We start from the raw sequence: 26,051 nt of genomic DNA, 5'->3' as shown, positions 1-26,051 counted from the left end.
CCTAAAATTTCTGAGCTCCTCACCCTATCTCTAAGGCTGAGCCCAGCCACCCTCCGGAGGAAACTCATTTCGGCCGTTTGTTATTCGCGATCTTATTCTTTCGGTCACTACCCATAGCTCATGACCATAGGTGAGAGTTGAGACGAAGATCATCATTGCCTTCAGGCTCAGCTCCCACTGCACGACAACGGTCTGGCACAACACCTGCATTACTGCCGACGCTTAGCCAAACCAACTGTCAATCTCACGGATTATCTATGAAGTAGATCACATTACTTGTTGTACAAACATAGACCTGAGTCCTTTAGACAACAAAAGCCTGTCCCTTACCCACAGGTTCTGTATTTGTATGAGAAATATGATTACAGGGGTTAATTTTGGTTTAAGTAGCCTAACCCTAGTCTCTAAAATACAATTTTAAGTTTAGTTATCTTTGCACCAAAACAGCATTTACCTGTGTCTTCTTTGACAAAAGTATTTGTACTAGTCCTTGAGAAAAGATTGTGTGTACTTTAGGCACTTTTTAAAAAATAACTCTGTGCCAGTGACTCTGGTTACAAGAAAATCCCATCATTATTTCAAAGCTAACCTCTGTCTCTTTTCTCCATTCCATTCATTATTCACTGACAGGCCAACTTCCCACAGCACTTGGATGAACTGAACATTATTCACTCTAGCATTGTGGCTGAATTTATAACAAGATTAAATAGTGTAGTCAATATAACACACATTTAAACACAATGGATTTGACTTAACTTTCATGTTAAACATTGTTCTAATGCTACAGGTGCCCTTCATTACTCATTTATCAATCCCCATCCCTCTATACCACCTTACCTCACATGCACACATATCTCCCCTCTACCCTTTTTCACCTGCACACCCCTCCATGGACCTCTTGGGTGCAGGTAGCAGACCCAGAGCGATGGAGCTGCAGAAACTAGCAGTGGATTAGCAGCAGTGTGTGAAAGAGGCCAGATTCAGACACATTCCTCCAGGGGGAATCACGACAGCTAATCCGACCCAGGTGCTTACTCTATCAACCCCCTACCAGCTGCACTTTGCCCCTGAACGTAAACACACACAAACACAACATATAACCCAGCCAGAAAGATTTCATCTAAGATGAAAGCTAGTCTTTCCATGATGTGTTCATGCAAACAGACATACACATATATTTTACTGTAGTCCTAGAGGGCACACACATGCTACATACAAATGAATAGACTCTTCATGCATGCATGTGCATGCCCTGCCACATCTTATACACATTTAAATTATGCATATGCATACGCACATGCACAAACATTCATCCAAGCCCCCCACAAGACTGTCAACCTTTTACCCCTGTGTGACATGAAATCCTCTCAAGGCATCAGTCCACATACATGGCCTCTGCTAATCAGAACATGCTGCTTGGATTTACAGGTACAACATCGGGGGAGCCCCTGAGGAGGAAACAGAGTCTAAGCAATCTGGCTGGTCGCTGAGTTGGCTGGCTTATTATCTGGCTGGTTTAGCTGACTGGTTCTGTTCTTCTTATTACAGTGGCCAATACATAAAAGTACTTTAAACACATGAATTCCCTTTCAGTCTGAGCTAAAGCATGCAAATGTTTTCCCAAACATGCCTCCACACAGGCAGAATGCTCAACCATGCTTGCACACACGTATATGTGTATACTGTTTATTCCATTTGGCATCTACGTCTAGTTAACACAGAGAACCGAATGCACAGATGCACACACAACAGCAGGATCTGGTAAGAGCCAGTCTGATTGCTCATCAAGCAGCGAGAGCTGGCGAGAGGCATCAATACAGCTGAAGTCCACTCTCCTGGGCCCACCTGTCGATTACAGTGGTAAAGACAAGCTGCCTGGTGCCTCAATCCATTCCCAGCAGCCTCCACTGGGCCCGAACACACCTGAAGAATTCTGATGCCAGGAGGGAATAAGGGACCTTCCACTCCACAATGGCAGCATTGGTGATGGTTTGCCTCTGCTGCATAAACCAATGAGATAAATAACTCTACAGAGGAATGGAGCATAGATACAAATCTGTTGCTCATGTGGCAGAGATTCAGTTTGTAAGGGTACAATGAGTTAGATAAATATCGAGTTGTCCACAGAAACATGTAAAATGAGATTCGCACAAATTGCTACAATGCATTTAATTGAGCTGGCAAAAACACAATAAATACAGAAAAAGACACAATTCACAAAATAAATAGCACATAAAGTGCTGCAAATATTTACAGCAGAGATATCAAATCAATCTAATAACATTACTATAAAAAAAATTGATATTTATCACGCATTTGCAACAGTGTTGCGTTATGTTTTCTGAATATTTCGAAAAATGACAAACAATCACAATGCCCTCTGCTGCCTTATAATTGGAAAAGATTAGAAGAGAATCAATCTGGTTGCTCTCATTTATTCTCCCCAGAGAGCAGAGGAAGGATGGATGGTTCACACAGTCTGGTCAACTACCCATAGACACAGAACAAAACATGCATAAAGATTATAATCGAAAGATATTCACAGGATTTTAAGGTCAGGGGAAATTACTTTCTCTGTTTCTTTATCTGTTTACTTACTGTTTAAATCACAAGTATTTATAATTGAATGGAATTTCATTCTGAAGCACTCTTTTTTGGTGGTGAAGGATCAATGCATAAATCAGTTTCCTCACTAAAGTGGCTGCAGACACTCTGGTTTAAAGTTTCAGCACCATGGACAGCTCACATACTATTACTGAAAGGCATATTATGGCTCCCCCACAACAAGAGGCTCCGGGTTAATTTATTAGCTTTCCTTATGAACTTACCCTGCTGACTCCACGCCAATAAATCTTGCCAAACTAGGGCACAGGATATGGATTTATATGGAGGTCATTGCAGGTAGAATTATTAAATGGGCATTAATCAAAGCCGGTGCGATGAATATAATTGATTTAAACCTCACCTGATATCCAAGCTCTGCTCTCTGCTCTCTGCTCTGAAACTTTAATTTGTTGGGCTATTTAAAACGAGAAGATTCCAAAGAGTATGTTAGAGAATTAGGAAATATAACCATTAGAATGAACAGCTCTTTAAGAAAGCCTCTCTGAATGTGTTGATGCTTTTTCTACGTGTAATCACTGCCTCCCACTCCTCTGCTCCCCATTTTTCAAAGTGCATGTCGGTGACTCTTCCAAAGCTAGATGGCAGAAGAGGCCCACTGCAGTCGAGCAGCTCTGCGCCGTCATCATCCCATCTTTGCATTGCAAATTGCCCAGTCCCATCACTCCCAATAACGGCTGCGCTCGATCTCCAAAATGAAAATCAGAGTTATGGTGGAATTGCCTACCGGGCGGATTTCTGTCATCAGCTCGGGACGGCATGCTGCCTGTCTGAGTCTCACCTATCACCACTACTTCCTCCCCTCCCTATACCCTCGCTCGCTCTCTCTCTCTCTCTCTCTCTCTCTCTCTCTCTCTCTCTCTCTCTCACACACACACGCACACACACACACACACACACACACACACACACACACGCGCACACACACACACATAAACTACATGCTGTCATTAGCAGAGTTCATTTCTTCCTCAGGATTTACATCCTCTCCATAAAGACGTGCCTCCTCCTCTCTTGCCACCCACACCTCACTGTTCCCACTTCATGATTTGTTACCCACACAGGAGCCACATCATACTTACACAGGACGCTCTCTCTCTCTCTCTCCCTCTCTCTATCTAAACCCCCTCCTTCCCCACCATCACCACCTTTTCTCTCTCGCTCTGCGTGGTTCAATTGCAGATCGATAAAGGCAGCATTCAAATGGTCGGCTAGACTCCTCTCTCGGTCCTAATAGGGATTAAAAAGGAAAGATGTTGAGCAGCAGATACAGGCGCGCTCCGGCACAGATCCCCACACTTGATGCCCCTCTCAGCTGAGATGGTTGAGCCCTCGTCCAGGTTGCTGTGGTCCTCTCCTAAAATTCAGTCCTGCTCACTTCTCTCTTATCAGCTGACATAACGCGACGGGCGGCTCTGCCTGTTTCTCCACTGACAAGGGAGAGGAAACCTACTTCAAGCAAGAGAAATATCAGCTTTTTAGGTTACATGTGTTAGTTGTGAGCATGAAAGGGATTTACAGGGACGGATACTACGACGGATCTATTGAACTACGGGACGTTTTCAACAGGAGATGCGTTAAATGTGGTCGAGGGGACTTTGTTCAAGCAAAAACGATGAGGATTAGGACAGGATTTGTTTTTTGGAATCTCATCTTTTCACTGATGTTCACTTGTGTGAAAGGTACGAGCCACTGCAGCAATATCTCTGTCTTTCCTCATGCGCATGTGTGTGTGTGTGTGTGTGTGTGTGTGTGTGTGTGTGTGTGTGCGTGCGTGCGTGTGTGTGTGTGTGTGTGTGTGTGTGTGTGTGTGTGTGTGAGTGTGTGTGTGTGTGTGTGTGTGTGTGTGTGTGTGTGCGCGCGCGCGCGCGCTTCTGTCTATTTAAGTCTGTAACGTTAAGCTTTAACGTTACAGACGTGCGCAAAAATAGGGCTGCCACGGTTTACTGGATGGAGTTTTGAGGGACGCATTTCACTTAGCTCAATGCAGGCTTTGACTGAGGCGCTCAATGGATATTCTTGCGGTTGCCTACGCTTCTTCTAATAGCCTACGTGAGCTGCTTTGCTTAGTAGGGTAACTAGTGAATTGTTGCAAGTGCGTGCACTGCAGATTTCCTAAAGGATGTGGAGAGATTTCCCGTTTTTATTTGGCCAGGGCTGTGCGCATTTTCTCCTTTCTGGGTCGAGTTTTCAAGTATTTATGTGAGGGTTTTGCGTCAGGCCAAATTTCTCCCCAGAAATGTGACTGGAACCATTTGGCGGAGGGGGGTAAAGGGGGGGAGCAATTAGTAGTGTGGAACCAATTTGTCGACTGGTGTTTATCGGACTTGCCAGTCCAGGCAGGTGTAAGGTGGGCTTTTTAGTATTCTACAGGCTCTTTCTTGCCCATGGTCTGTCCTTTGAATACTCACTCTAGCTGCTGAGGTAACTGCTGGTTCCATCGGTTTTTTCCTTATGTGCACCAGCTAATTTTATCCACACCAAGGGGGAAACAAATCAGCACTACCCAAATATCACTTTTCTGACACAGTTATTTAAATGCAGTCCTAATCCTCTCCGAATTCATGAAGCAACAAAATTCCTCTGTGACTTTGTGGTTCATTGATTGACCACCCCTGTTTTTCTTCCCCTTGTTTACCACAGCAATTTGATTCATGCAATTTATATACAGCCAGAGCTTATGCAATTTTTGCTCATTTTCTACACTGCAATTTACCATGTGCTAATCCATTGTCCACTGACATTTGGGGAACATTTACAGAAAACAAATACAAATCCATTACTTCCTTCCTTGCAGGCAGTCACATGTTGATAACAAAAACTGTGCACAAGTGTGTGTTTGTGTGTTAATGTGTGAGTTTGTATATCAAATAATCAATGTAAACGAGTAAGATTTCTCATTTTCAACTTTAATTAAAGGGTGAGCAGGAAAAGTCATATCCTATTCCAACCCTAGAAAGGTTTTTCATCCCAATATGTGTGCAAGTGTTTGTATTCACAAGAGGTCTGTGTGTAAGTGCATGGCTGTTAATCTGTTTAATGCATGTATGTATGTCTGAATATGGGCACTCACAGATATCAATTTACATGCTGATTTTTCACCCTTAGAGTATTTTTCACGCGAGTCTGTTGGGGGTGGATGAAATGTGCAGCATGTAGAATAGCAGCGCTCCCACCAAGAACAAGCCAAGTCAAGTCGAGCAGAGTCGGGTGCTGTGCTGTTTCATCACCACCCACATTGTGGCAATGTCAAACCTCGAGGCCACTGCCAATCCGCCTAGTTCTGTTACTTATTAGGGAGCCAGCCAGCCAGGAATTGGGGAAGCAGGGAGGAAAGGAGGAGGAGGAGGAGGAGGCCTGGGTCTTCTTCTGGAAAAGTGAGAAAGGAAACAATGACATAGAGAAAGGCACGGAGGATGATCCAATGAACAGCTGTTGTTCCTCTGCTCTGACAGCTGACTCAATGTTTGCTGAAGTAAAAAGATATCTGCTGGATCTGGCCTGTGACTCACCTCCTGCTAAGATAATGATGCTGAAAAAAAGAAGCCCTATAACTTGTGAAGTTTGTACAACGTATATTTGCTAGAGGTGCTTTTCTTCTATTAGTTTATTTCTGAGCTGGGATTCTATGTGTGGGTGGTGCACAGTTTTCAATCTCGGTTCACAAAGTCCTGTCAGTCACCTGTCTGATTCTTGGCTCTCGACACAGTTAAGTGAAGTTCAGCAACTTCTTTTTTTAAATTAAGAAAACTACAACCTGATGCCTGAATACATTTTTTTATTTTGTGTTAGTCCTCTACCAAAACAACTGAGGACATCCACAGCAAGTGTGTCACCTAATCCTTTGGGAACTTCTGAAGTGCTCAGCACAGACACAAATTTAGGATGCTAAATCGCAGGGACTGGATTTTCCTTTTGACTTGGGTCAAATACAAATTGAATTCCTTTACAGTGACAGTGCACATTGAGCTATAGCTTCTCTTAAACTACATTTGTAGTTTACTTTTTTCTTTTGAGATCCATCGCTAGAAAAACTTTCAGTTTCATTGTAATGAAATAGTCTCAAAGCCTAGCCCGTGCCCTTCTTAAGACACCTTCCTGTGTAGGAATGATATCACAAGCAAAGGAGATAAGTCAAACTTTAAGGATCCAGATTTCTAGCCACAGCTTAGAGGATCTGCCCTATGTGTTGTTGATGGTTATGAGGATGCTCTTCATGTAAACTGTTGATCTTTCATTTTCTTTTATAACTTTTATATCCATTCCAAATGCAACTTTTCACATCGAAACTGATATACAAATGGCATGCATTCAGTTTTGTGTGTGTATTTTTGGTACAGACTTGACATGGTAACGAATAGATCGTAATGGAAATTTGAAGGGACACCACAGGAGAGAACAAACAAGACACACAGGCACTGGCCTCTTTCCTGCATATGCAAATGACAGCAACAGATTAATGTTAGCCAACAGATTGTTCAAAGTTTCATCTCTCATGACTCATGTCCCCTTACTTCTTGTAATATTTTAGTATCCTTCCCCCAAAAAACTCCATCTAGCTTCCATATTTTGATCAAATTTAGTTATTCTTTCAATCTTATCCTGGACAGTTGCTAATTGCTGGCAATCAGGTTGGGTCTGCACAGACAGTAATCTGGCCACTGAGCCCTTGATGAAGACTTTCTCTCAATGTGATTATGTAAACAGGCTGGAAAGGCTGCTGGGGCTAATCAGGATTACAATTTGTCTGTGTAATTATACACTATCTACAGGGAATTTAGGGCATTATCCCACTGCCCCTTAGGTTTCTGATCTCCACAACAGTAGAAGAAAACGAGCAGAAAGAAAAAAATTGACTGTTTCCGGAAGAATCACCTGGGTTCAAATGGAAACGAAAGGAGGGACATACAAATTTCTGGGTTAAAGGAGTTCGAAAAAGTAACATTTTGACTTAGGCCAGATAGCCTGAGTGGAATAGGAAAGTTCTTCTCAGCTCAAGTCTGACCCTCAGACCTCTGGCTTTTGGCCCCGGCTCAGGCTGATAGATGTTAGAATAGGTCCATGCTAAGGTCAAAATAGTCTGCTGGTTCTGATTAAGTCAGTTCCTCTCAGGTAATATATTAGTTATATTCAAGCAGCTCTCTTGTGTGTGTGTGCGTGTGTGTGTGGCAGGGGGGGATTGGCAATATCTTGTCTTCAGGAAGAGAAATCGCTCAGCACTTGTTGAGATTAAATGTAACAGGTTAGTTCCAGAGTCAAAGCTGCAGATTCAAAGTGGGCTGTCTTCTGATCCTGCAGGTGTCATTTTCAGAAGGGATTAAACTCTGTTAACTGTCTGGGGGCACATTCACTGATAAAGTATAGGCATTTATTTAGCCCCTAAATCTTGCAACAGTTGAGATCTAGAACAAGTGTCAAGTTCAAATGTGCTGCCAAAAAGAAGTCGTCTTATTTTTTTAATGCAACAACAGTGTTTGCAAACAGTCATGAGGAGGGTATTTAAAATCAGCCAAGCATTCATTTTTAATTAGATGAAACTAATAAACCAAGCTACATTACTGAATATGGAATCCATATATGTGTTCATTGAAGCATGGTAATATCCATACCATTGGATATCTCCCATTAATCCTGGCAAGAAAGTATACTTCACCCAATACGATAGTCACTTTATAACCCGTGACCATGGTATACGCATGTACAGCCATGAATCTTCCTCGCCACTGACCACTCCTGCTCCTGTATGTGTCTGCCGCTGTCAGCTGCAGGGCTTGATATGTGACAGCAGAGCGGGCCTGGGTGAGTCATGGTCAGGCAAACAAAGCTAAGAGATGTGAAGGTAATTGAGGAGGTATAGGCTGTTTGGTGGAGGTTGCAGTGAATCCAGAGGAAATTTCAACAGCAATTAAAATGACAAGCCAGGTTAGCTTACCGGATACCTGTTTAGACTCTCAACTACACCAATTTGCTGTTAGTATTGAGGAGGCAGCACCGGGGATTTCATATTGCATCTAGTTAGAGACTGGACCTCGACAGGTAGACCATTCAAATTCACTTGCCTGTGAAATGACATCAGCAGTTTAGCAGCAGAAATTATTGATTTCTTCATAAGTGCTAAATTGGTGTTGATTTACCGATTGACTTTTTAAAGTTTTGAAGCTTGTCCTGTAAAGAATCAAGCAACAGAAATGTGTTGTGCAAATTATGAATTTTCAACAAAGGAGACACACATTCAGATTTCTGCTATACATAAGGGAAAAAACCTAATTTGAATAACCATCTGATTAAAGGCTTTCATGCTGTGTGCACTGGCCTTTGGTCCTGGTTCTGTGAAGCGGCATTTATTAAATACCTTATTCATCAGTCTTTCTCCATTGTCAGGTTAAAACCAGGTTTAACTTTGCTCATATGAGTCAAGAACACACAGTGCCACTGATTCAAAGGCACTATCATGGAACTGCAGTAGCATCAGTTTAGACTCAAAGGTTCAATCCCACATGTGGAATCTAAATGTAGTGATAGTAGCAGAAGGTTAGACGTGACAGGGAATGTAAAAGCTTCTTAGTAGCACCACCCTCAGGCAAGCAGTGCTACAAATGCTGTGTGTTGACTTTTTAACTTCTACATTGGTTTTGTGCATTATCAGATTTAATGATTTTTGATCTTTTATTTTTTATTTTTTGAACAACCCCAGCATATATATGGATTCAATGAAGCCCAAAGTTCTTGGAGTGTCCTTGTGTGTCCTCCGTTTAACAGATTTCTTTTTTGTCAGGAAGGAAGTAGTTTTATCTTTTTTTATTTGTTAGTAGTTAAAAGAAATATGAAGGGATAATGCTTGACGTCAAAAATATGTCCATTGACCAACACTCGAAAAAAAAAACAGAAAATGTAGTCAATGACTTTGACTATCAACCCATTGTTCTGGGAATGTTTTGTATATTTTGTATATTTCACAGCCATAAACTGACTTGTTTTTCATTCCCATAATTCATATAAGCTGCAGCTTAGTTTCATACGTTTTATAAATGTCTTTGCATTGATTCATTGGTTAAGATGGTTTTACAAATTCTTCTGTGGAAAAAAAGCCCAAAACACAAAGAAAACGTAAGTTCAAAGCTGAAAAAATTGCAGCTTTAACACAATAAGGAACAATAACTTAATTTTCCATTAGAAGGCGATTTCATCATATCCATCTTGCGTTCTAAAATCCTGCTACCGTAACATTTATTTTTGATTAGCTTGAATAGCGTTAGTCTGGAGAATCTGCAACCTACTACATTTTTATGAGGCAATTTTTTGGTTGTGATTAAATGTCAAGCGATTTGCATGAGGTGCTCTGCATCTTAAAAACATCCTCACTTTGTTCACTGGCTGTTTATAGGATGTAAATGTTTGCTTAGAAAGTTGAAAACAGCATAGTGTTGTTTTCAGCCTCTGTATCTCTCGATTGGAAAAGACACATTCTTGTTACAGCTGCTTTCCTCTTCTCTTTTCGAGGAAAGTGAAGTGGTGATGTTATTGTTTGTTTGGAAGATTGGAGGCTAGAGAGACAGCCATCCCATTAGATGTGTTGTTGGCTCACAGTTGTGTGTTGTACAGCAGCTCTCACAGTGGTAGCCTGGCACCAGGTGCAATATGGCTCAGCAGCACTTAGAGAATGTATTGGTGTCTCGCCATAAAATATCTGCTGGGAAGTAGCTATAGCACCAGCGGCACGCAGACGTCGAGAAACGGTTATTATACTTGGCTACCTAGACACAAAACTGCTGTTCTTTCCTAGTGCAATGGTGTGCCTTTGGAGTGTGTATGTGTGCATGTGCCAGCTGTGTATCAGCATGACAGTGTATTTGATTTTAGTATTTTTCACCCTGGTGGTTGGCAATTTAAAACCAGCGAATGGAATATTTCAGAGCCCCTTTCCAAATTGCAGTGACACACTCATGAGGTAATAGTCATTCTCTAGAAAGCCTCTTTTCGGTTTCTCGTGTACAGAGCCCATTTCCTTTTCATCAAGCATGCAGACAAGCATGGTGAGGGGCGGCGATTATGCACAATCTATCAGAAGGAATTGTGAAGCTGCAGCACAGCCATGCAGATAAAATCCTGCTCTTTGGGGACATTAATTTAACATTTCTGTCTACTAAGGTTGCTGTCGAGGCCCCAGCCATCATCGTTGTTGTATTCTTGCTTGTGCTGTTGAAAAATTGTTTTCTCTCTCTCCTCCACATTTTACGTGTTTGGCTCAGAGTGCAGCTTGTCATAGATCTAAGAGAAAAAGTGCTTAGATAACTAAAAGCAAAATTACTTCTAAATATAACCCCTAAGTGCTGCAGCAGCTATAATTTGATAAAGATGCAGACACCGAAGATGCATGATCTGGAGGTGTGACTTCACACAAGCAGTACAAGTTTTTTTTCCTTCTTTCTCTTCACTTTTCCGCTGATAGATGGATATTTTCAGTGTTTAACATAATCTATGATTTTAATTTCCTTTTTGTTTTCTGGAAATCCATACTCACAAAAATAAGGAAGGTTGATGTTTATGTATGAGACTTTTGTTCCTATTTGTGTTGTCTTATGAGGGGTTTGGATTCAGAGAATGAAGCCTAACAGGGTGTTTGTTGACCTTTATTTTGCTTGGTAAGGGCTCTATCTTTCCAGTCACTGCTCTGTAACCAAGCCTCGCTGATGGATATCTCCATATTGGCTGATTTACCTTTAAGGTCAGGGGCAAATCAATGCAGCTTTTTTTTCATACTTTTTACTTTGATTGCTGGTAGCAGTGATGTTTTCTCCCTCTGTGTTTGTGATACACCATTATCATGAAGTATGAAAAAATAAGCGACATCCGAGATGAACTTAACGAAGCAATCGTGAGGAAATGAATCACACACAGAGAGAGAAAAAAACGACATGCCATAAATAAGTTAAAAAGAGGAGCCTGAAAGCACAAAGCTCAGTAGGCTTGTGGATATTGGGCTGAGAGCTTGTTTGAAGAGAGATGCTGTGATGTATGAAGGGTGAGGCCAAAATACATTTCATGCAGAGAAAGGTTGGTGGTCCAAGTGATGATAAAAGCACAGCCAAATTATTTCTCTCAAAACATCTGAAATTGCGCATATAGTATCCTTAAGTTGGTGATGTATTTATCTGTATTTTTTAATGCATTTGATTGAAAACACTGCTGTGTACATGTATAAAGCAGGAAGAATCTACATGATGCTTTATATTTGCTTCCTCATATACTTGGTCATTATGTTTCTCTTAAATCTTTTTAAAAGGCTGAGTTAATAGGGTGTAAGACATGTTGTGTAGTGTAGTTTGTATAAACTCATGTACACCTTTATGTGTCAGAAATTTAATGAGGCACTTATTTTGATCCTTATTTGACTTTTTTGGGCTTAAGTCTCCTACAAAATCCTGCAAATCCTATAATTCTCTCTTTAAATAGGCACCGGTTCAAGAGTCTTAGAGAATCAGAAATGAAGCTTGGACACAGTATTAATAACATAGTAACTTAATGCACACTGCCGCAGCACTTTGCAGCAGCAGAAGGGCACTCAGTGTAAAGTTGAGCTTTTTAAAGAGAAGAAGTGTAATTGGCCTTGAAACATAAACAACTCATGAGATTGCCAGAGCTCAGAGAAAGAAGTCCACATCTACTTTACCCTCAGTGTCTAGACTTAGACAATGACAGTGAGGCACGTTGGCTTCACCTTAGCAGCACTGAGGTATTATTATAAAGTAATATATACCATTGTATCTGATGTGGCAGTAGCTCAGGTGGTGGCCATTAGTCATATGGTGGCTCAATCCCAGGCTCTTCCTGTTTATCCTTGAGCCAGACAATGAAACACAAATTGTTCCAGATGTGGGTGTAAGAAATGTTAATTAACATCTGCAAAATGATGATAATGTAATGCTCCAGTTTGACATTGTTGATGCGGCGTCCTTCCTTCTAGACGCTTTGACTTTTCAGAGGGTATTCCCTTAACCGTGGCCTATCCAGCCACACAGATTTACACACAGCCCTGCAGCTCATGTTCTCACGCCACTGTGTTTGTCGACACAGCCCAGTTTTTGATATATAATGCATAAGGGGTGTTGCTTTACAGACGGTGCCATTGTTAAAAAATATCAGCGCACAACTTTACAAGTGCAGGAAGGATTTTTTCTTCATTTATGCAACAAGTTTACACATACCGGTTTAAAAGGGGGTGATTCTGCAGACTTCATTTTGTGATTGGAAATATAGTTTTGGACATACAGTACATGCTGCCACATAAACTGGGAGACAATAGACATTCAATGACAGATAAATACTGCACAGAAGATGGCAGATCAATTCGATTCACTTCAAGGACAATATAAGAAATGGAACATAATAAATCTGTCAAACTAAGTGCTGCAGTCTTTCATCAAAATTCAACAGTTTTCACAGCCGGGGGAAGAAGAGAGTTTGTCTAGCAGTTAGATCTGCCCTGCGGGATACTGAAACAGCTACCTGAGGGGAGGTCAAACAGTGAATGTTTATTTTCCCAGCCTATTTAATGATGGTCTGCTCAAAAATAGTCAACTGGGATGGCCTATCTCTCATAGCCATCAGCAATCATCCATTACCCAATGGTCTTTTTGTCACTCATAATAATTTGGATGGCGGTAAATGACTACTCCTCCTCTCCCTGCTGCACATAATAATTTTTTTTATGGCCACACTACAAAGCTGCACATTAATGGTGGAGGAGAGCTTATTGGCTGTTTACTTGTTAAGATGGCACCTGTCCCTTCATGTACTAGCCCATGTTCTGGAAAGCCCAAAAACATTCTCTTCCATGCTACAAGTAAACCTTAAATAAACAATTTAGCCTGCAACAAATTCTGTAATAGGCTACCCGCTATGATGCATAATGTATTTTTGTTTACAAAATCAATCTTATTTTCTACCCACATGGAGTACAGCACTGTGGTTCATTAACTGCTTCATTTTGCCCTAAATCTCTGTATTTACCGGGCAAAGTAGAGAGAATCACATTTAGTAGTCTGGTGTCGCCCTTTGCATTTGTAAGAGTCTGTGCAATGCCAACACCACATATAAATATGCATGTGCTCACACACAAACACACAGAAGAATCAAGACTGACAAAGAGACAAACACATATCTCACCAGGGTGGGGGACTACTACCATTTTCTTGTCTGTGATTTCTCAGCGAGATTTGTGATTTCTCATAGATGCTGTGCATGGAAAAGATTGGTGGAAAGATTTGTGCATACGTCTGAAAGGTTATGTGTAAATGTAACTATTTGAGGAACAGCTGGGGATGCTCTTGAGCTGTCTGTCAGTCCGGCTGGCTGCCTGCTGAGGCCTCTGTTCACGCCAGACTTGTGCGTTATGATACTGATTCATATTTCTGAACCGCATTTTTCCCCCTGACTGTGCAACCACAGCATGTTGTTAATTTGGTTTCTCATCACAATTTATGGTCGGTCTTGCAGAGCAGCACTAAGATGGGGTCACAGTAAAACCAGGAGAGTGCGTTTTAACAATTGAAGTGATAAGAGAGGTCAGAACGATGGTGGGATTCAAAGAATGCATTATGTATTAGTGCATGCAGATGTCCTTGTCCATGTTGGCGTAGCATGTTCCTTTGAAGTAACAAGATGCATGTTTACAATGCTCTTTTTATAGATCCAGCTTTTATTGACGGCGCTAAACATATTACATGCTTCTATGATTCACAGCTTTGAAAAGGGGGATTCTTATTCATAATGGGAAGCTTATAGAAAACAAGCAGGCACTATCGGTGGGGAACTGGCTGGGGAAATGAAAGGTAGGGGACACTGGGTACAGTTGCAATGCTTTCTACATTTCTATTACTTACAGAGTATTTGGACTGCGTCAACCACATTTCTATTTATTCAACTTTGAACTGAAAGCTAATGACTTATAGCATTAAAAGGTGATTGCATATTGCATAATGTTCCAAATGGGCAACACAGTGAACCAGTGGTTTAGTGCTGTCGCCTCACAGCAAGAATGTTCCTGGTTGGAATCCCCTATCAGATAGAGCCTTTCCGCGTGGAGTTTGCATATTCTCCCTGTACATGTGTTGGTCTGGGTACTCGGGCTCCCTCCCACAGTCTAAATACATGGTGAACTGATGACTTTAAAATTGCCCGTAGGTGTAAATTTGAGTGTTGATTGGCAAACAGTCCAGGGAGTACCCCTCCTCTTGCCCAATGACAGCTGGGACTGTCTCTAGCCCCTGTGACCACTTTTGCAACAACTTGCTGCAGCTTTCCTTTCTAAGAGCCATCGGAACATCGTGCAGTAACAAGACAAACTGCCTTGACCAATGCAAACCATGTCACTTAGATGTAAAAAAAAAAGGATCGAAATAAGCAGGTTTGAATAAATACAAAGGTATAGAACAGTACAACAGATCAAGCTTGTATTTTATATTTTTTTGTGTCAGACCTTTTTAAATGTGGATTCTTGGTAGACTTAGTGTCTTACTTGACATGTGCAGTAGGAGCATACTTTAACATGTTTCTGATGAAGACATAAGACCCATTGCACATGTCCGCAGTCTCTCCTAGATTTTCAAAGCAGGAAAGAATAGAGGAAGAGGAATGAGATAGTGAGTTAAAAAAAGGTGAGTGACACAGAGAGGGCCAGAGAGAGGGAAACAGTTTATCCAACAATAAAGGATGAAAGTAATAGTTGGGAATTATTCATTTATCAATAAACATCTGTTCTTTCATCTTCGGGCAATCAGAACCATCTACCTTACAAACACCTTTGAGCACTTTCCACAAACAGCATTACTCTGATTTGTCCACAACAATAGTCATAATGCTTGACAAACACTGAAATAGATCAGGGCCTAATGGGCACTGTGCCTTGCTGTACTTATAAACTCCAGGTGATTCAGGAGCGCTTCAAGTAAAAGCAATCATGCTTGATGTTTGCCTTCTGAAATTGTGTGCGTGGGTTATAGCTACACAGCTCAACATGAGGATTAGACTCCTCCTGTAGAGCTCTGATGTTATCCCCAACCAGGATTGCTTTAGGTTTATGTTATCCCACAATGGTTAAACGCAGTTACAACTTGACCTCACCACAACTCCAGTCTGTGTTACTTGACTAGCACTCATGGTTAATATAGCGGTGATTAAAACTGCATGTTTCCGGTTTCATGTATTTTTCACCAGGCTGTTTTAAAAGTCTCACTCTAAAACGCATTAAATCAAGAGAAGTGTGAAGGCCAGCATACTAAAGTATCGCTGTGTAGTGGCTGCATATTGTACCAAGTCAACTCAAGTTAAAGTAGATACTTGAAAAAATGAACGAGAGGAAATTGATGAAACAAATCGGACTGAACCTTCTGTAATCACATAGGAAAGTGAAATATTGTATTTACTTACATATAAGTGATTATTGACAACATCTATAACTCAGGTTAGATTTCATCATATGTCTGAAATTATTTCAGATATTTATCATGAATATTTGGAGGTGAAAGGTGCTCTCTATTCTACTGTCTACTGGGATTGTCCAAAGAATTCAAACTTCTGGAAGGATGTTGTAAAAAATAAAAAATGTCAAAGATGTTTAATACCAGAGTCCCTTTAAATGTCAAATTCTGTGTGCTTGGAACATATCCCGAGGACTTCATACAAACATCGAAACAGACAAAACTTCTGACTTTGGACATCACTCGGGGCAAGCCGAAGAAGGAACTATACAAAAATGTCATGGGAAATGGAAATGTGGGCATATTACATTTCGTTTTATTGTTATATTATTCTGTTGAATTTAAAAGGGTTTGAAGTTGTCTGTGTGTTTATTTCATGTACGTAGTCTCAGACTGTTGTTACTGTCTGTTTTTTGTGTGTGATTTCATAACAAAACAAAAACACTGATCTTGAAGCAAAGGTGTTAGTAGTGATCACTCTGTTTGTATATTTAAAGGGACATTCCTGTAATGTAGCATCACCATTTCCTCTTAATATACTGGACTTACAAGAGATTTATTTTAGATTTCCTAGATTTCCCATAATGCATCATTAGGAACACAACACACTCATAAAGGTAACACCTATATTTACTTAAGAGGCCTCTCTCTACCCTTCCCTCCCTCCGGACACTTATAAGAAGGATACATTATACAACAGTTTCCACAGGATGAGGAGTTCTCCTCTTCACAAATGAATGAAACTTCATCTTTAAAGCTAGATGAGTGTCTTAGATTCATAAAAAAACAAGTAAACAGCTAATAAAAAAAACTAAACAGAAAGTATTCTTTTTGCTGCAGGATATTTAGTACAATTGCATCCTACTGTGGCCATGCCAGTTAAATTTTAATTATGTTTAGAGAAATGGATGAGATGAATTTGCAAGATAAATTATCGACTGGAGCCAAGCATCAGTCATCAAATAGTGTTATTTATTTATTATCAGTTACTTCTGCCACTACTGAGATGAATAAGTTTAGATTGAAACCAAAACAGCAAGGTGTTGGTGTAGCTGTTGGTAGGTGTAGGTCGATTCATCCTCTGTAATGAACATGTCCAACAAAAATTATATTTAAGACCATTTTGCATGCCAATTTCAGTGTAGTTGCCTCCTTAGTTCTAACTTTAAACCTTTCCTGCAATTACCCATTCATACTATAAACTGTTCAAAGTTGGAAACACAAAAAGATAAAGCTGCTAGGGAAAAATGTTGTAGGCTCTTTTAGTTGTAGCCTTTTAAAAAATCAATGCGGATAATGGACGGCACAGCTTCAGTATATTGAATCTAAAGTGCTCTTAAACTGCAATGATGGTGGATGACTTATTTATGCCTGCATGATCAGTAAAAATAGAGACATGCAACCAAGCCTTATTAACCGAACAACAAGCAATAAAATCATCTGTCATCCAATATCCACACTTTTACAGTCATATGCTAAACCTTGTTGGATCAGTGAAGAGATTTGGTAATTATCTGGAGTGCTTCAGAGTACTATATCACAGTTGAATCATGATGACCCTGTAGGTGGCGCATCAATGCTGCAAATTTACCATGATGGCCCTGTTTGCTCAGGGTTGGCAGAAATAATTGCAATTTTGACATGCAACAGACCTTCACAAAAAAAGTGTTCCCCTCTGCATTACCAAACATAACATCATAATCCTGTATGGATTTATACTGTATAAACAACTGTATCTATGAATAAGTTGAGTCATTTGATTTATACTATACCAGAGAGTCAATTGGTTTCTGGGGCAGGTGAGTTATCTGGACAGTAGATTAAGATACTGTACTGTAAGGGACTCTGGGTCAGGGTCTTTGTGATTATAATATCCTCAAGGTGTTGCAAGATGTAAAGATAGTGGGAAACTGTTCCACCCCATTTTTCTGTTTGCGATAAGCATGATGGTTTTTTGTGAAATATAAACAGCTGCCAGGCTTTGACCAAAAATAACAATCCAGCTTGACAGAAGGGAAATTAATTGTCTGATTTCTCAGATTTGAACAAATTCACTTTTTTCCTCTCATCAGTAAAGAGGGTACACATTTCACTGAAGAAAACTGTGAGTGCTATTCTAGTTAGAGGCCATTGCCATGTGAGTTGCATAGCTGCCAAGTGCTGCTCTCCCATACTGCAGTACGTGTTTACGGCCGACACTATGCAAAACATCCTTTACCTACCAAAGTGTGAAAAGCTAATTACGCTAGGAGTAAATTGTGGAGTGTAGACCATGCATCTTAATTAAGTTTGCATTTCATTAGACAACATGCAAGATAGCCTTAAATTGCACTCTTTTTTGACACAGTGTGTATGGGAGCATGTTCACGCATTGTTTTTTTAAGGGTGGGAGGAAACTGCATGTATGAGTGTGAAGGAATATTGTACTTTAAATGTCTGTGCATGAGTGACAGATTAAGTTAGAGTTACTTATGTATTGCACATTTTCTCATTTACATTAACATAGCAGGAGTTAGCCAAGCGATCACATTATTTTTGTTTGACAATGATAGTATAATGCTTAACCTAATATGTCAAGGGTATTGATTTCTCAGCAGGCCAGTGCAACAAGGTGCAGAGATATATCTTGTGTGGGCTGTGAAACAGAGTGTAAAGAGCTTGTGGCACCAAATTGGAAGACCTTGCTTGTTGTCTTTCTCTGGGGGTTTCTTACCCTCCAGAAGAAAGAGAGTGGGCAGTAATTATAACTTACAAGCTTACTGTCTGAGACAATATTGATAAATGTCACTGCATAAGGTGTAGCAGCCTGCTTTTCATTTGCAATGCTAGAAATGTAAATGAAAACATAAAACTTGGCTTTCCTCCAGCAGGTTGCTAGATTTCCGTCACAGCTTCTGCCAGCTGAGAGCATTGTGAATTTTCCTAACAATGCGTTTTCATTTGAATACTGTGCTTAAGCTTTACAGCACAAATACAGTTTTGTTTATTGCAAAAGCATATTTAAACAACCATTAAGGTTGGGCATTGTTACTTGGATGTGTTCACCAGGAAAAAACCAAGAAGAAATATTTTGAAAAGATACATTCAGTTTAGGGGCTGCACGGTGGTGCAATAGTCAGTGCTTTTGCCTCACTGCGAGGAGGTTCCTAGTTTTGAAACCCTGTCAGAGAGGGTCTCTCTGTGTGGAGTTGGTTCTCCCTGTGCGTGTGCGTGGGTTCTCTCCGGGTACTCCGGCTTCCTCCCACAGTCCAAAGACATGCTGGTTATGTTAATTGGTGACTGTAGGTGTGAATGTGAGTGTGGCTGGTCGTCTTTTTCTATATGTCAGCCCTGTGATTGACTTGCAAACAGTCCAGGGTGTACCCCGCCAGCGGGGATTTTCTCCAGCACCCTGCAACCCCGAACAGGAAAAGCAGTAAAGATATTGGATGGATGGATGGATGGACATTCAGTTGAATCTTTTATTGCAATGTGTTGTACAAACTGTTTATTTTTTTTGTACATGTCCTTAAAAACGACTTTGTGTTTCCTTTCTTTCCAGGTTTTATCCATACTTGTGGAGGCACTTTAAAAGGAAGAAATGGGACGATAGAAAGCCCAGGGTTTCCATATGGATATCCAAATGGAGCGAACTGTACCTGGGTGATTGTTGCCGATGAGGGGAGCAGGATTCATATAGTTTTTCAATCTTTCGCTGTGGAGGAGGAATATGACTTTTTATCTTTGTATGACGGGCATCCACACCCAGCTAACTTCAGGACGAGGTAAGGAAGCTCTGAAGCAGTGCACCTTGAAAGCTGTGTTTGAAGGCAGGCAGGAAGGGACAAGAAATAAAAAGGGAGGACAGGCTTCAATGTTCACCACTGACAGGAAGTTCATCTTTTATGTGCACATGACAAAGACGGCTCCTTGTTGTCAAAAGGTGTCAAGCAAGTCAGAAGCATATGCGCATATAGAGCGACAGTTCCTTTCTGTCGTGTGTGCAGTAAAGGCAAAACACACAAATTAGATTCTGTTCAGGCACAAAGTACAGTTTGAAAACAGAAAAAAACACATGTTATGAAGCACACTGGTGAATGTTTCTGGATTCCAAAGAAATCCATCAGCTCTGAATCTCTATGCAGAATCCTCTGCATTTATTTGTGAATGAGCATGCTGTCTTGGCTTCACTGATGCATGGGTCAGCTCAGTAGCTACCATCCTTTGTTCAAATGCTCCACTGGAGGAGTCAGAGGTAGTGAGAAAACATGAAAATCAAACACAAAGATTTCTCCCTGTTTACTTTAGTCACTGAACAGGCAAACAACTGTTTGCTAAGTGTGCTCTCTGCATTCTTTCAAAGCCTGGTGTCTGAGTCGTGTGGGAAGATTTTGCTGTGTTTATATTGTATTTCTCACTCTCCTCAGTATCTGCCTTTAAAAGAATTATCTGTCTCTAGCCGCGATTTGATTCTGACAGTAAATTCACGCTATAGAGCTAAGTATTGTTGAATAATTGTTTTTGAAGAAGACATTTATGCTCATGGTGAGATGACAGTCTGACATTTTTACTTTGGAGGCTCATTATACTGAACACAAGTGTAAAATATTATAAGGGAGAGACACAAGAGGCTGCTTTTTATAGGCATTGCATGCCTTAATACAAAATACAGGACAAGGTTTAAAATCAGGCGTTTGAGCATACATATAGGCTATTTAGTCTTTGTAGAATGCACACTTCTTGAGGATTGACTTGCCTAGTGAGAAGATCTACCTAAATTCAAAAAATATTTTGTAGCCAATAAATATGAAACATGATACATCCGATTTGGAGAGAACTTCATACATCAGCATCCTTTACATGCTCTAATTCCTATTCTTCAAATCAAAACCGGCTTCAAAGAATAGTTTTGAGTTTGGATTTCAAAGAAAAGTAACGCCTCAAAGGTTTCACATTTTCCTTTCTTCCTTGTCGAAGCATATTGCTTCAAATGAACCCAATATTTATAGATGAGTGTTTGTCTATATGAGAAGAATACGTCTTGTCTGAGATGATAGAGGAGTGAGAAAACCAGGAACCTCTTTTATTCAGACTGGGGTCCTGAAGTTGTCTGTAAAACAATCAAAAATACAGAATTGAAAGGATTTCTGTTTTCCGGTTTATGTGGCACAACTTTAGTGGAAGTAGACTGAGGTCTCATGATAACACAATGGAGAATGCAAAGCAAAACAAATGGCAGTGAATGGGAATAATTCAAGAGCTGAATCATTGCTTATACTTTACAGTGTAGCAGCTGAATCACTGTAAATACTTAAAAGATTATGTTGAATAATGCTGTTTCAAGGTCAGGGGCTTATGAGAGGTTTGTCACCATGCAGGTTGATATAGCATCACTTCATGATCTTACACAATTTGACCACACTTTTAGTTAAATTGTCTTCAAAATAAAAGATTTATGTCTGAAAAAGAAATGTCAGTGTCATGAGTTATTATCTATATTTTACATTCGATTGGCCTGGTAAAGAATATTATAGGCCATTGATTCCTATCCTGGACCCCCCCTCAGATGAGGCTCTGTCTGTCAAAATTTGAAATGATTAAATATAATCATGTGAAAACATTGCCGGGAAATGTATTCTTAGGTCTTTTGGTAAGAACAAGTGTGCGCATAATCTGATAGGATTTTATCAATGAAAACTCTTAAAATGTATGTTTATTTTTTAAAGCAATGTATCACTTTTTCTGTGTGGGTCCTGGAGCTTTTCTTAGATACAAGAAGGTGGGGCTCTAAGGAAAAAAGGTTGGAAACCACTGTTACATGCTACCATTGAAATCACTGTTGTGCTACCTTTAACTGAGCCAAACCATAATATTCAGCTTTAAAAAAAAAACACGGACTCCAGGTGTTGATAACACATGGTATTTTAATGCCAGTAATTTCAGTTTAATGAGAGTATAATAGCACAACATCAAACAAGTTATGAGAGGCATCATAAATGATCACATTTGCTGTTGATATTGCTTCAAATGCTATGATAAATTAGTTTCTTTAAATGTAAGTATCCTAGTGCCAGATTGACGACTTCAGTGACAATAATAACCTCATTATTCATATTCTTAGCTACCTAAAAACATGTCGATGCTGATAAATTGGCTAATATTTAAACTGAGAACAAGAACAAGTGTTTTCACTGTAGCTCTTTTTTCAATCAATTAATATCAGTCAAGAAAATAAATCAACAGCACGAAAAACCAAATTTCCTATCATTCCTGAATGCAGCAGATAACAAACTAACAGACGCCAGCTTTTCACGAGATAGAAATGACTTTATGAAGATGAGACGGGAGACTATACCTCGATTTCACCTGTGTGTGAGGAAATAAAGTAAGTGGCTTATTAAATCAATGTCTCTTTAAAAGCACAAGTGCACACACCCACGTTATTGATAGGCCTACTTCTGTTGATGATAAAGTTTGCTAGCGAGGAAGTCCCTAGGAAAAAAGCTAAGCGCATGTCTTTTGGTACACATTTGACGGCAGGCTACTGACTGACCTTTGGGAAAATTTATATTTTTATGGTGGAAAAAAATGCATACAGTATTGAAAAAAATCTAGAAACTGATGCATTGTGTATCAAAAAGGAGTGTTTTGACGTTAGTTTGGGGACATCGTTTCAGTGCACTAGTATTTTGGGGAGCCATAATTAGTGTAATTAGGTGCACCTGTGCTTGTCCTGATGTGACACGTTGAAACTTATCCTGATGTTCCTGATACATTACAAATGGGAGATGTCTTTTCTGTGATTTAAAATGAGGCTACTTTTGATTAATATAACGTTTTTTATTCAATGGAGTTGATAACACATCTTACTGTGATTGTGCATTAAAACAAACGAAATAGAAAGAAAAGGGACAGCCTTAATTGTTAATTTTTTGTTAGGCTACTTGTATGGGGGATGGCACTAATTGATGCCTCTATGTGACCTAACCACAAACAAGACCATCAGATCAGAAGAGTATTGACTATTTAGTATTAGTATTTTAATTCTTGTCATCAGTGCCTGTATCAATGTCAGATGAACGTTTTACTGCATGGAGACCAGAAGTGCATTTGTTTACAAATATCTCATAATATTGTAGGCTACATCAGAACAAAATCAACATAAAACTAATATAACTATTTGAATGAGTATTTTATTCGGGCTTTGTGTAAAAAATGCAAATATTAAAGGTTTTGTTTTGGTGCCCTGTGTTCACTGTTAAACAACAGGCATTCATTGTTAAGTTGCAGTGGCAGGCTCTTTTTACAGTGACAGCTGTTTGAGAGGAACACACACATTGTGTCTTGTTAAGTACAAAGGAAGATTTTGTAGTAAATGCAGCTGCACTGGTGTGTGAGTTATCAGACAGAAATAGGTAGGTGTGCTGACAGAAGTGGTTGTTTTTAGAGTTTGTCTGTGATTTTCTGCATGAGTTTTGGCAGAGGTTTAGTTGAGATAAAAAAGGGACAGTTGACATGCTTCTTTTTCTTCTAACATCAAGTTTTATTTCAAGTTTTGTGTCTCGTACCTTTTCCATTGACTTAACTTATCCCAAAAATAACGTTGGATAGAGGTGTAACGGTTCAGAGGTCACATTTTGATTGGTAGGCAGGGCCTGAAATAAAAATAAATATTTGTGAGGGGGGGATTAATTAATGATGATGCCTCTATGTGACTTACAAACACAAACAAGACCATCAGAAATATATTTAATATTTCTTCATTTGTATTTTAATTATTGTCATCAGTGCCATCAATGTCAGATGAAAGTTTTATTGCACGCAGCCCATGTGCATTTGTTTACAATTTCCAAAGAAAAGATTGAGAGCGATACTTTTGATAATTAAAAGTCAGCAGGATGTTTTTCTTTCAGTTTGAGATCACTTTTGTATTAGTGTATAAACAAGATATAATTTGCACCAGTGTATAAGACGCAGCTAACTTTTTAGAGGTAAAAATAGGTATTAAAAGTGCGTCTTATACACCGGATTTTACGGTAAATTGCAAATATTTACTGTACTGCAGTACCAGTATTGATACCGTTCAAAACCTAATGATTCCCCATCCCTACTGCTGGTGAAGCACTGGCTACTCCAAAGAGAAACCAAAGGGTCATTGTGCACTATTTGATGGAGCTTTTTTGAACGAGAATCTGGTGAGTTTATTCTTCCATTGGTTCAAAATGTATATAAATAAATTGCTTTTGTATGTATTGATAATAGCAGGAAAAAAATACTTACTTTTGTTGAAACTACACTGAGATGCATATCTGACAAATCGCTAACTGTCCTTCCATCTGTGTGCACAAGGTCCTTTGGCCTGCCTTTCTGAAAGTGTCCAACAGCAGTCCTACATTGAGAGCAATTGCCCAGGACATTCAGGATCACTGACAATTTCTGAACTGTTTGGATGCACTGGATGGGAAGCACATTGCGATGCAGTCACACAAGGGTCAGCAAATACAAGGGCGACAACTCAAGCAGTGTAGTAGTGTTTTAACCAGTTTTGTTGGATTAATTTAATTTACAAAATATCCTATGCATTATGATGTTGTTTCAGGTTCATTTCTCCTTTCTACATGTTGGAAATAAAAAAATAATATTTTCAAAACAATTTAGTAGGAGACAGATGTTTTTATTGATGAGGTTGCTGCTCTTTTCGGTGACCAACATTTCACTCGTTCCCCAAGTCATTCAAAATATGTTTCCACATAACCTCCTGAATCTAAGGTTTGCACGGCCCCCTGTTCAGACTCAGCATGCCCTTTAGAGTTTCAAAATGATATTTACTTTACCTGTTGGATACAATCACCGACAACAAAGTATGCAACTATAAATTCCATCTTAATGGTGCCACTTACTGTTTTACTTTTTTTTTTTTAAACTGGTGCTTCAAGGAGATTTAAAACTGCAGTTACTTTACTTGGGCCATACTAAGAAAAGCACAAGATCATAATTTATGTACAATAAATTCCTAACTTACTATCAATGAGCAGTAATTGGGAGGGTATTGAGGTTAAACTCTTAGTACATGGCCTATCAGTTATAGACTTTGATCATGTAGAATAAGTTACTAATAAGCACTTACTATAATATATTGACTAATAAGCAGCCAGTATGCTACTAATTAACATGCTAATAAGAAACTAGTTAATTGTAAATATTGTGACCTTAATTTAAAGTGTTACCATATTAAGTGTTTATCCTTTATTAATAATCAATTATATGCCACCTAACTTGTGTGATGCCAGAAAAGAATGATTCCATGACAAAGTCTTCACTGTGCCTCTGTGCCTAAAATGTAAATTTTTGCAACTCCTGGACATAGACAATTATTTTACTTCAAAACATTAACCACTGAGAGAAAGGAAAAAGCTAGCTGTCTTACCTTGTTTTGTTTTTTTCCTACCTTTGGTTTAACTTACTTTAACTTTTGGGTTTAATAAGAAAGATGCACCACAAACTTTCCAATCTGCTCCTCCAGCAACTTATTCTTGTTTTTCCCTCACTTCTCAGAATAGGGTATATTGATGTGTTGTTCGCTGAGGTGTTGCTTCAGCTGGAATAAAAAGACAAACATAATGACATGCGACCCTTTTTTCTGCTTTTGTTTTCTTCTTCTGGGGAAATTATAGATGGAAACTTTGATAGCGATTTAAAAGAGACCTGTAATTTATTAATGCTGTTAATTAGGCAGAAATTCAGAGGCGATCACGACAAAGGGTCAATGAATTTTTAACATGAAAAGAATCGACAGCCCCGTGATGGACCTGATTAGTGTGTCTGCCCATTGATCTATGTATTCTCTTTGCTCTGTGAAGTTTTTCCCCCATCCCTCTTGTCAGTGCTGCAGTGACATTATGTACAATCCTGAGTGTCTGAGTATGGCTAGTTGAAACACTCATGATTATACTGAAATTATATTCTGGAGGT

At 39.6% G+C, this 26,051-nt stretch overlaps 1 protein-coding gene across 1 annotated transcript in view; it reads left to right on the top strand.

Moving 5' to 3' along the window:
* The first annotated feature begins 3,467 nt into the window (after nucleotides 1-3,467).
* The window catches only part of LOC132984272 (CUB and sushi domain-containing protein 3-like), a 226,300-nt gene continuing 203,716 nt past the window's right edge, over nucleotides 3,468-26,051 (top strand). Inside the window, exons 1-2 of the mRNA XM_061051035.1 lie at nucleotides 3,468-4,304; nucleotides 19,642-19,864. Coding sequence (XP_060907018.1) covers nucleotides 4,127-4,304; nucleotides 19,642-19,864 — 401 coding nt within the window. The 5' untranslated portion in view covers nucleotides 3,468-4,126. The remainder of the gene's footprint in view (nucleotides 4,305-19,641; nucleotides 19,865-26,051) is intronic.

This window comes from Labrus mixtus, chromosome 11 (assembly GCF_963584025.1).
Source record: "Labrus mixtus chromosome 11, fLabMix1.1, whole genome shotgun sequence".
In the NCBI taxonomy this organism is placed as follows: domain Eukaryota; kingdom Metazoa; phylum Chordata; class Actinopteri; order Labriformes; family Labridae; genus Labrus; species Labrus mixtus.
The sequence above is the reverse complement of the archived record's forward strand: the minus strand, read 5'-3'. Positions and strand labels throughout refer to the sequence as shown.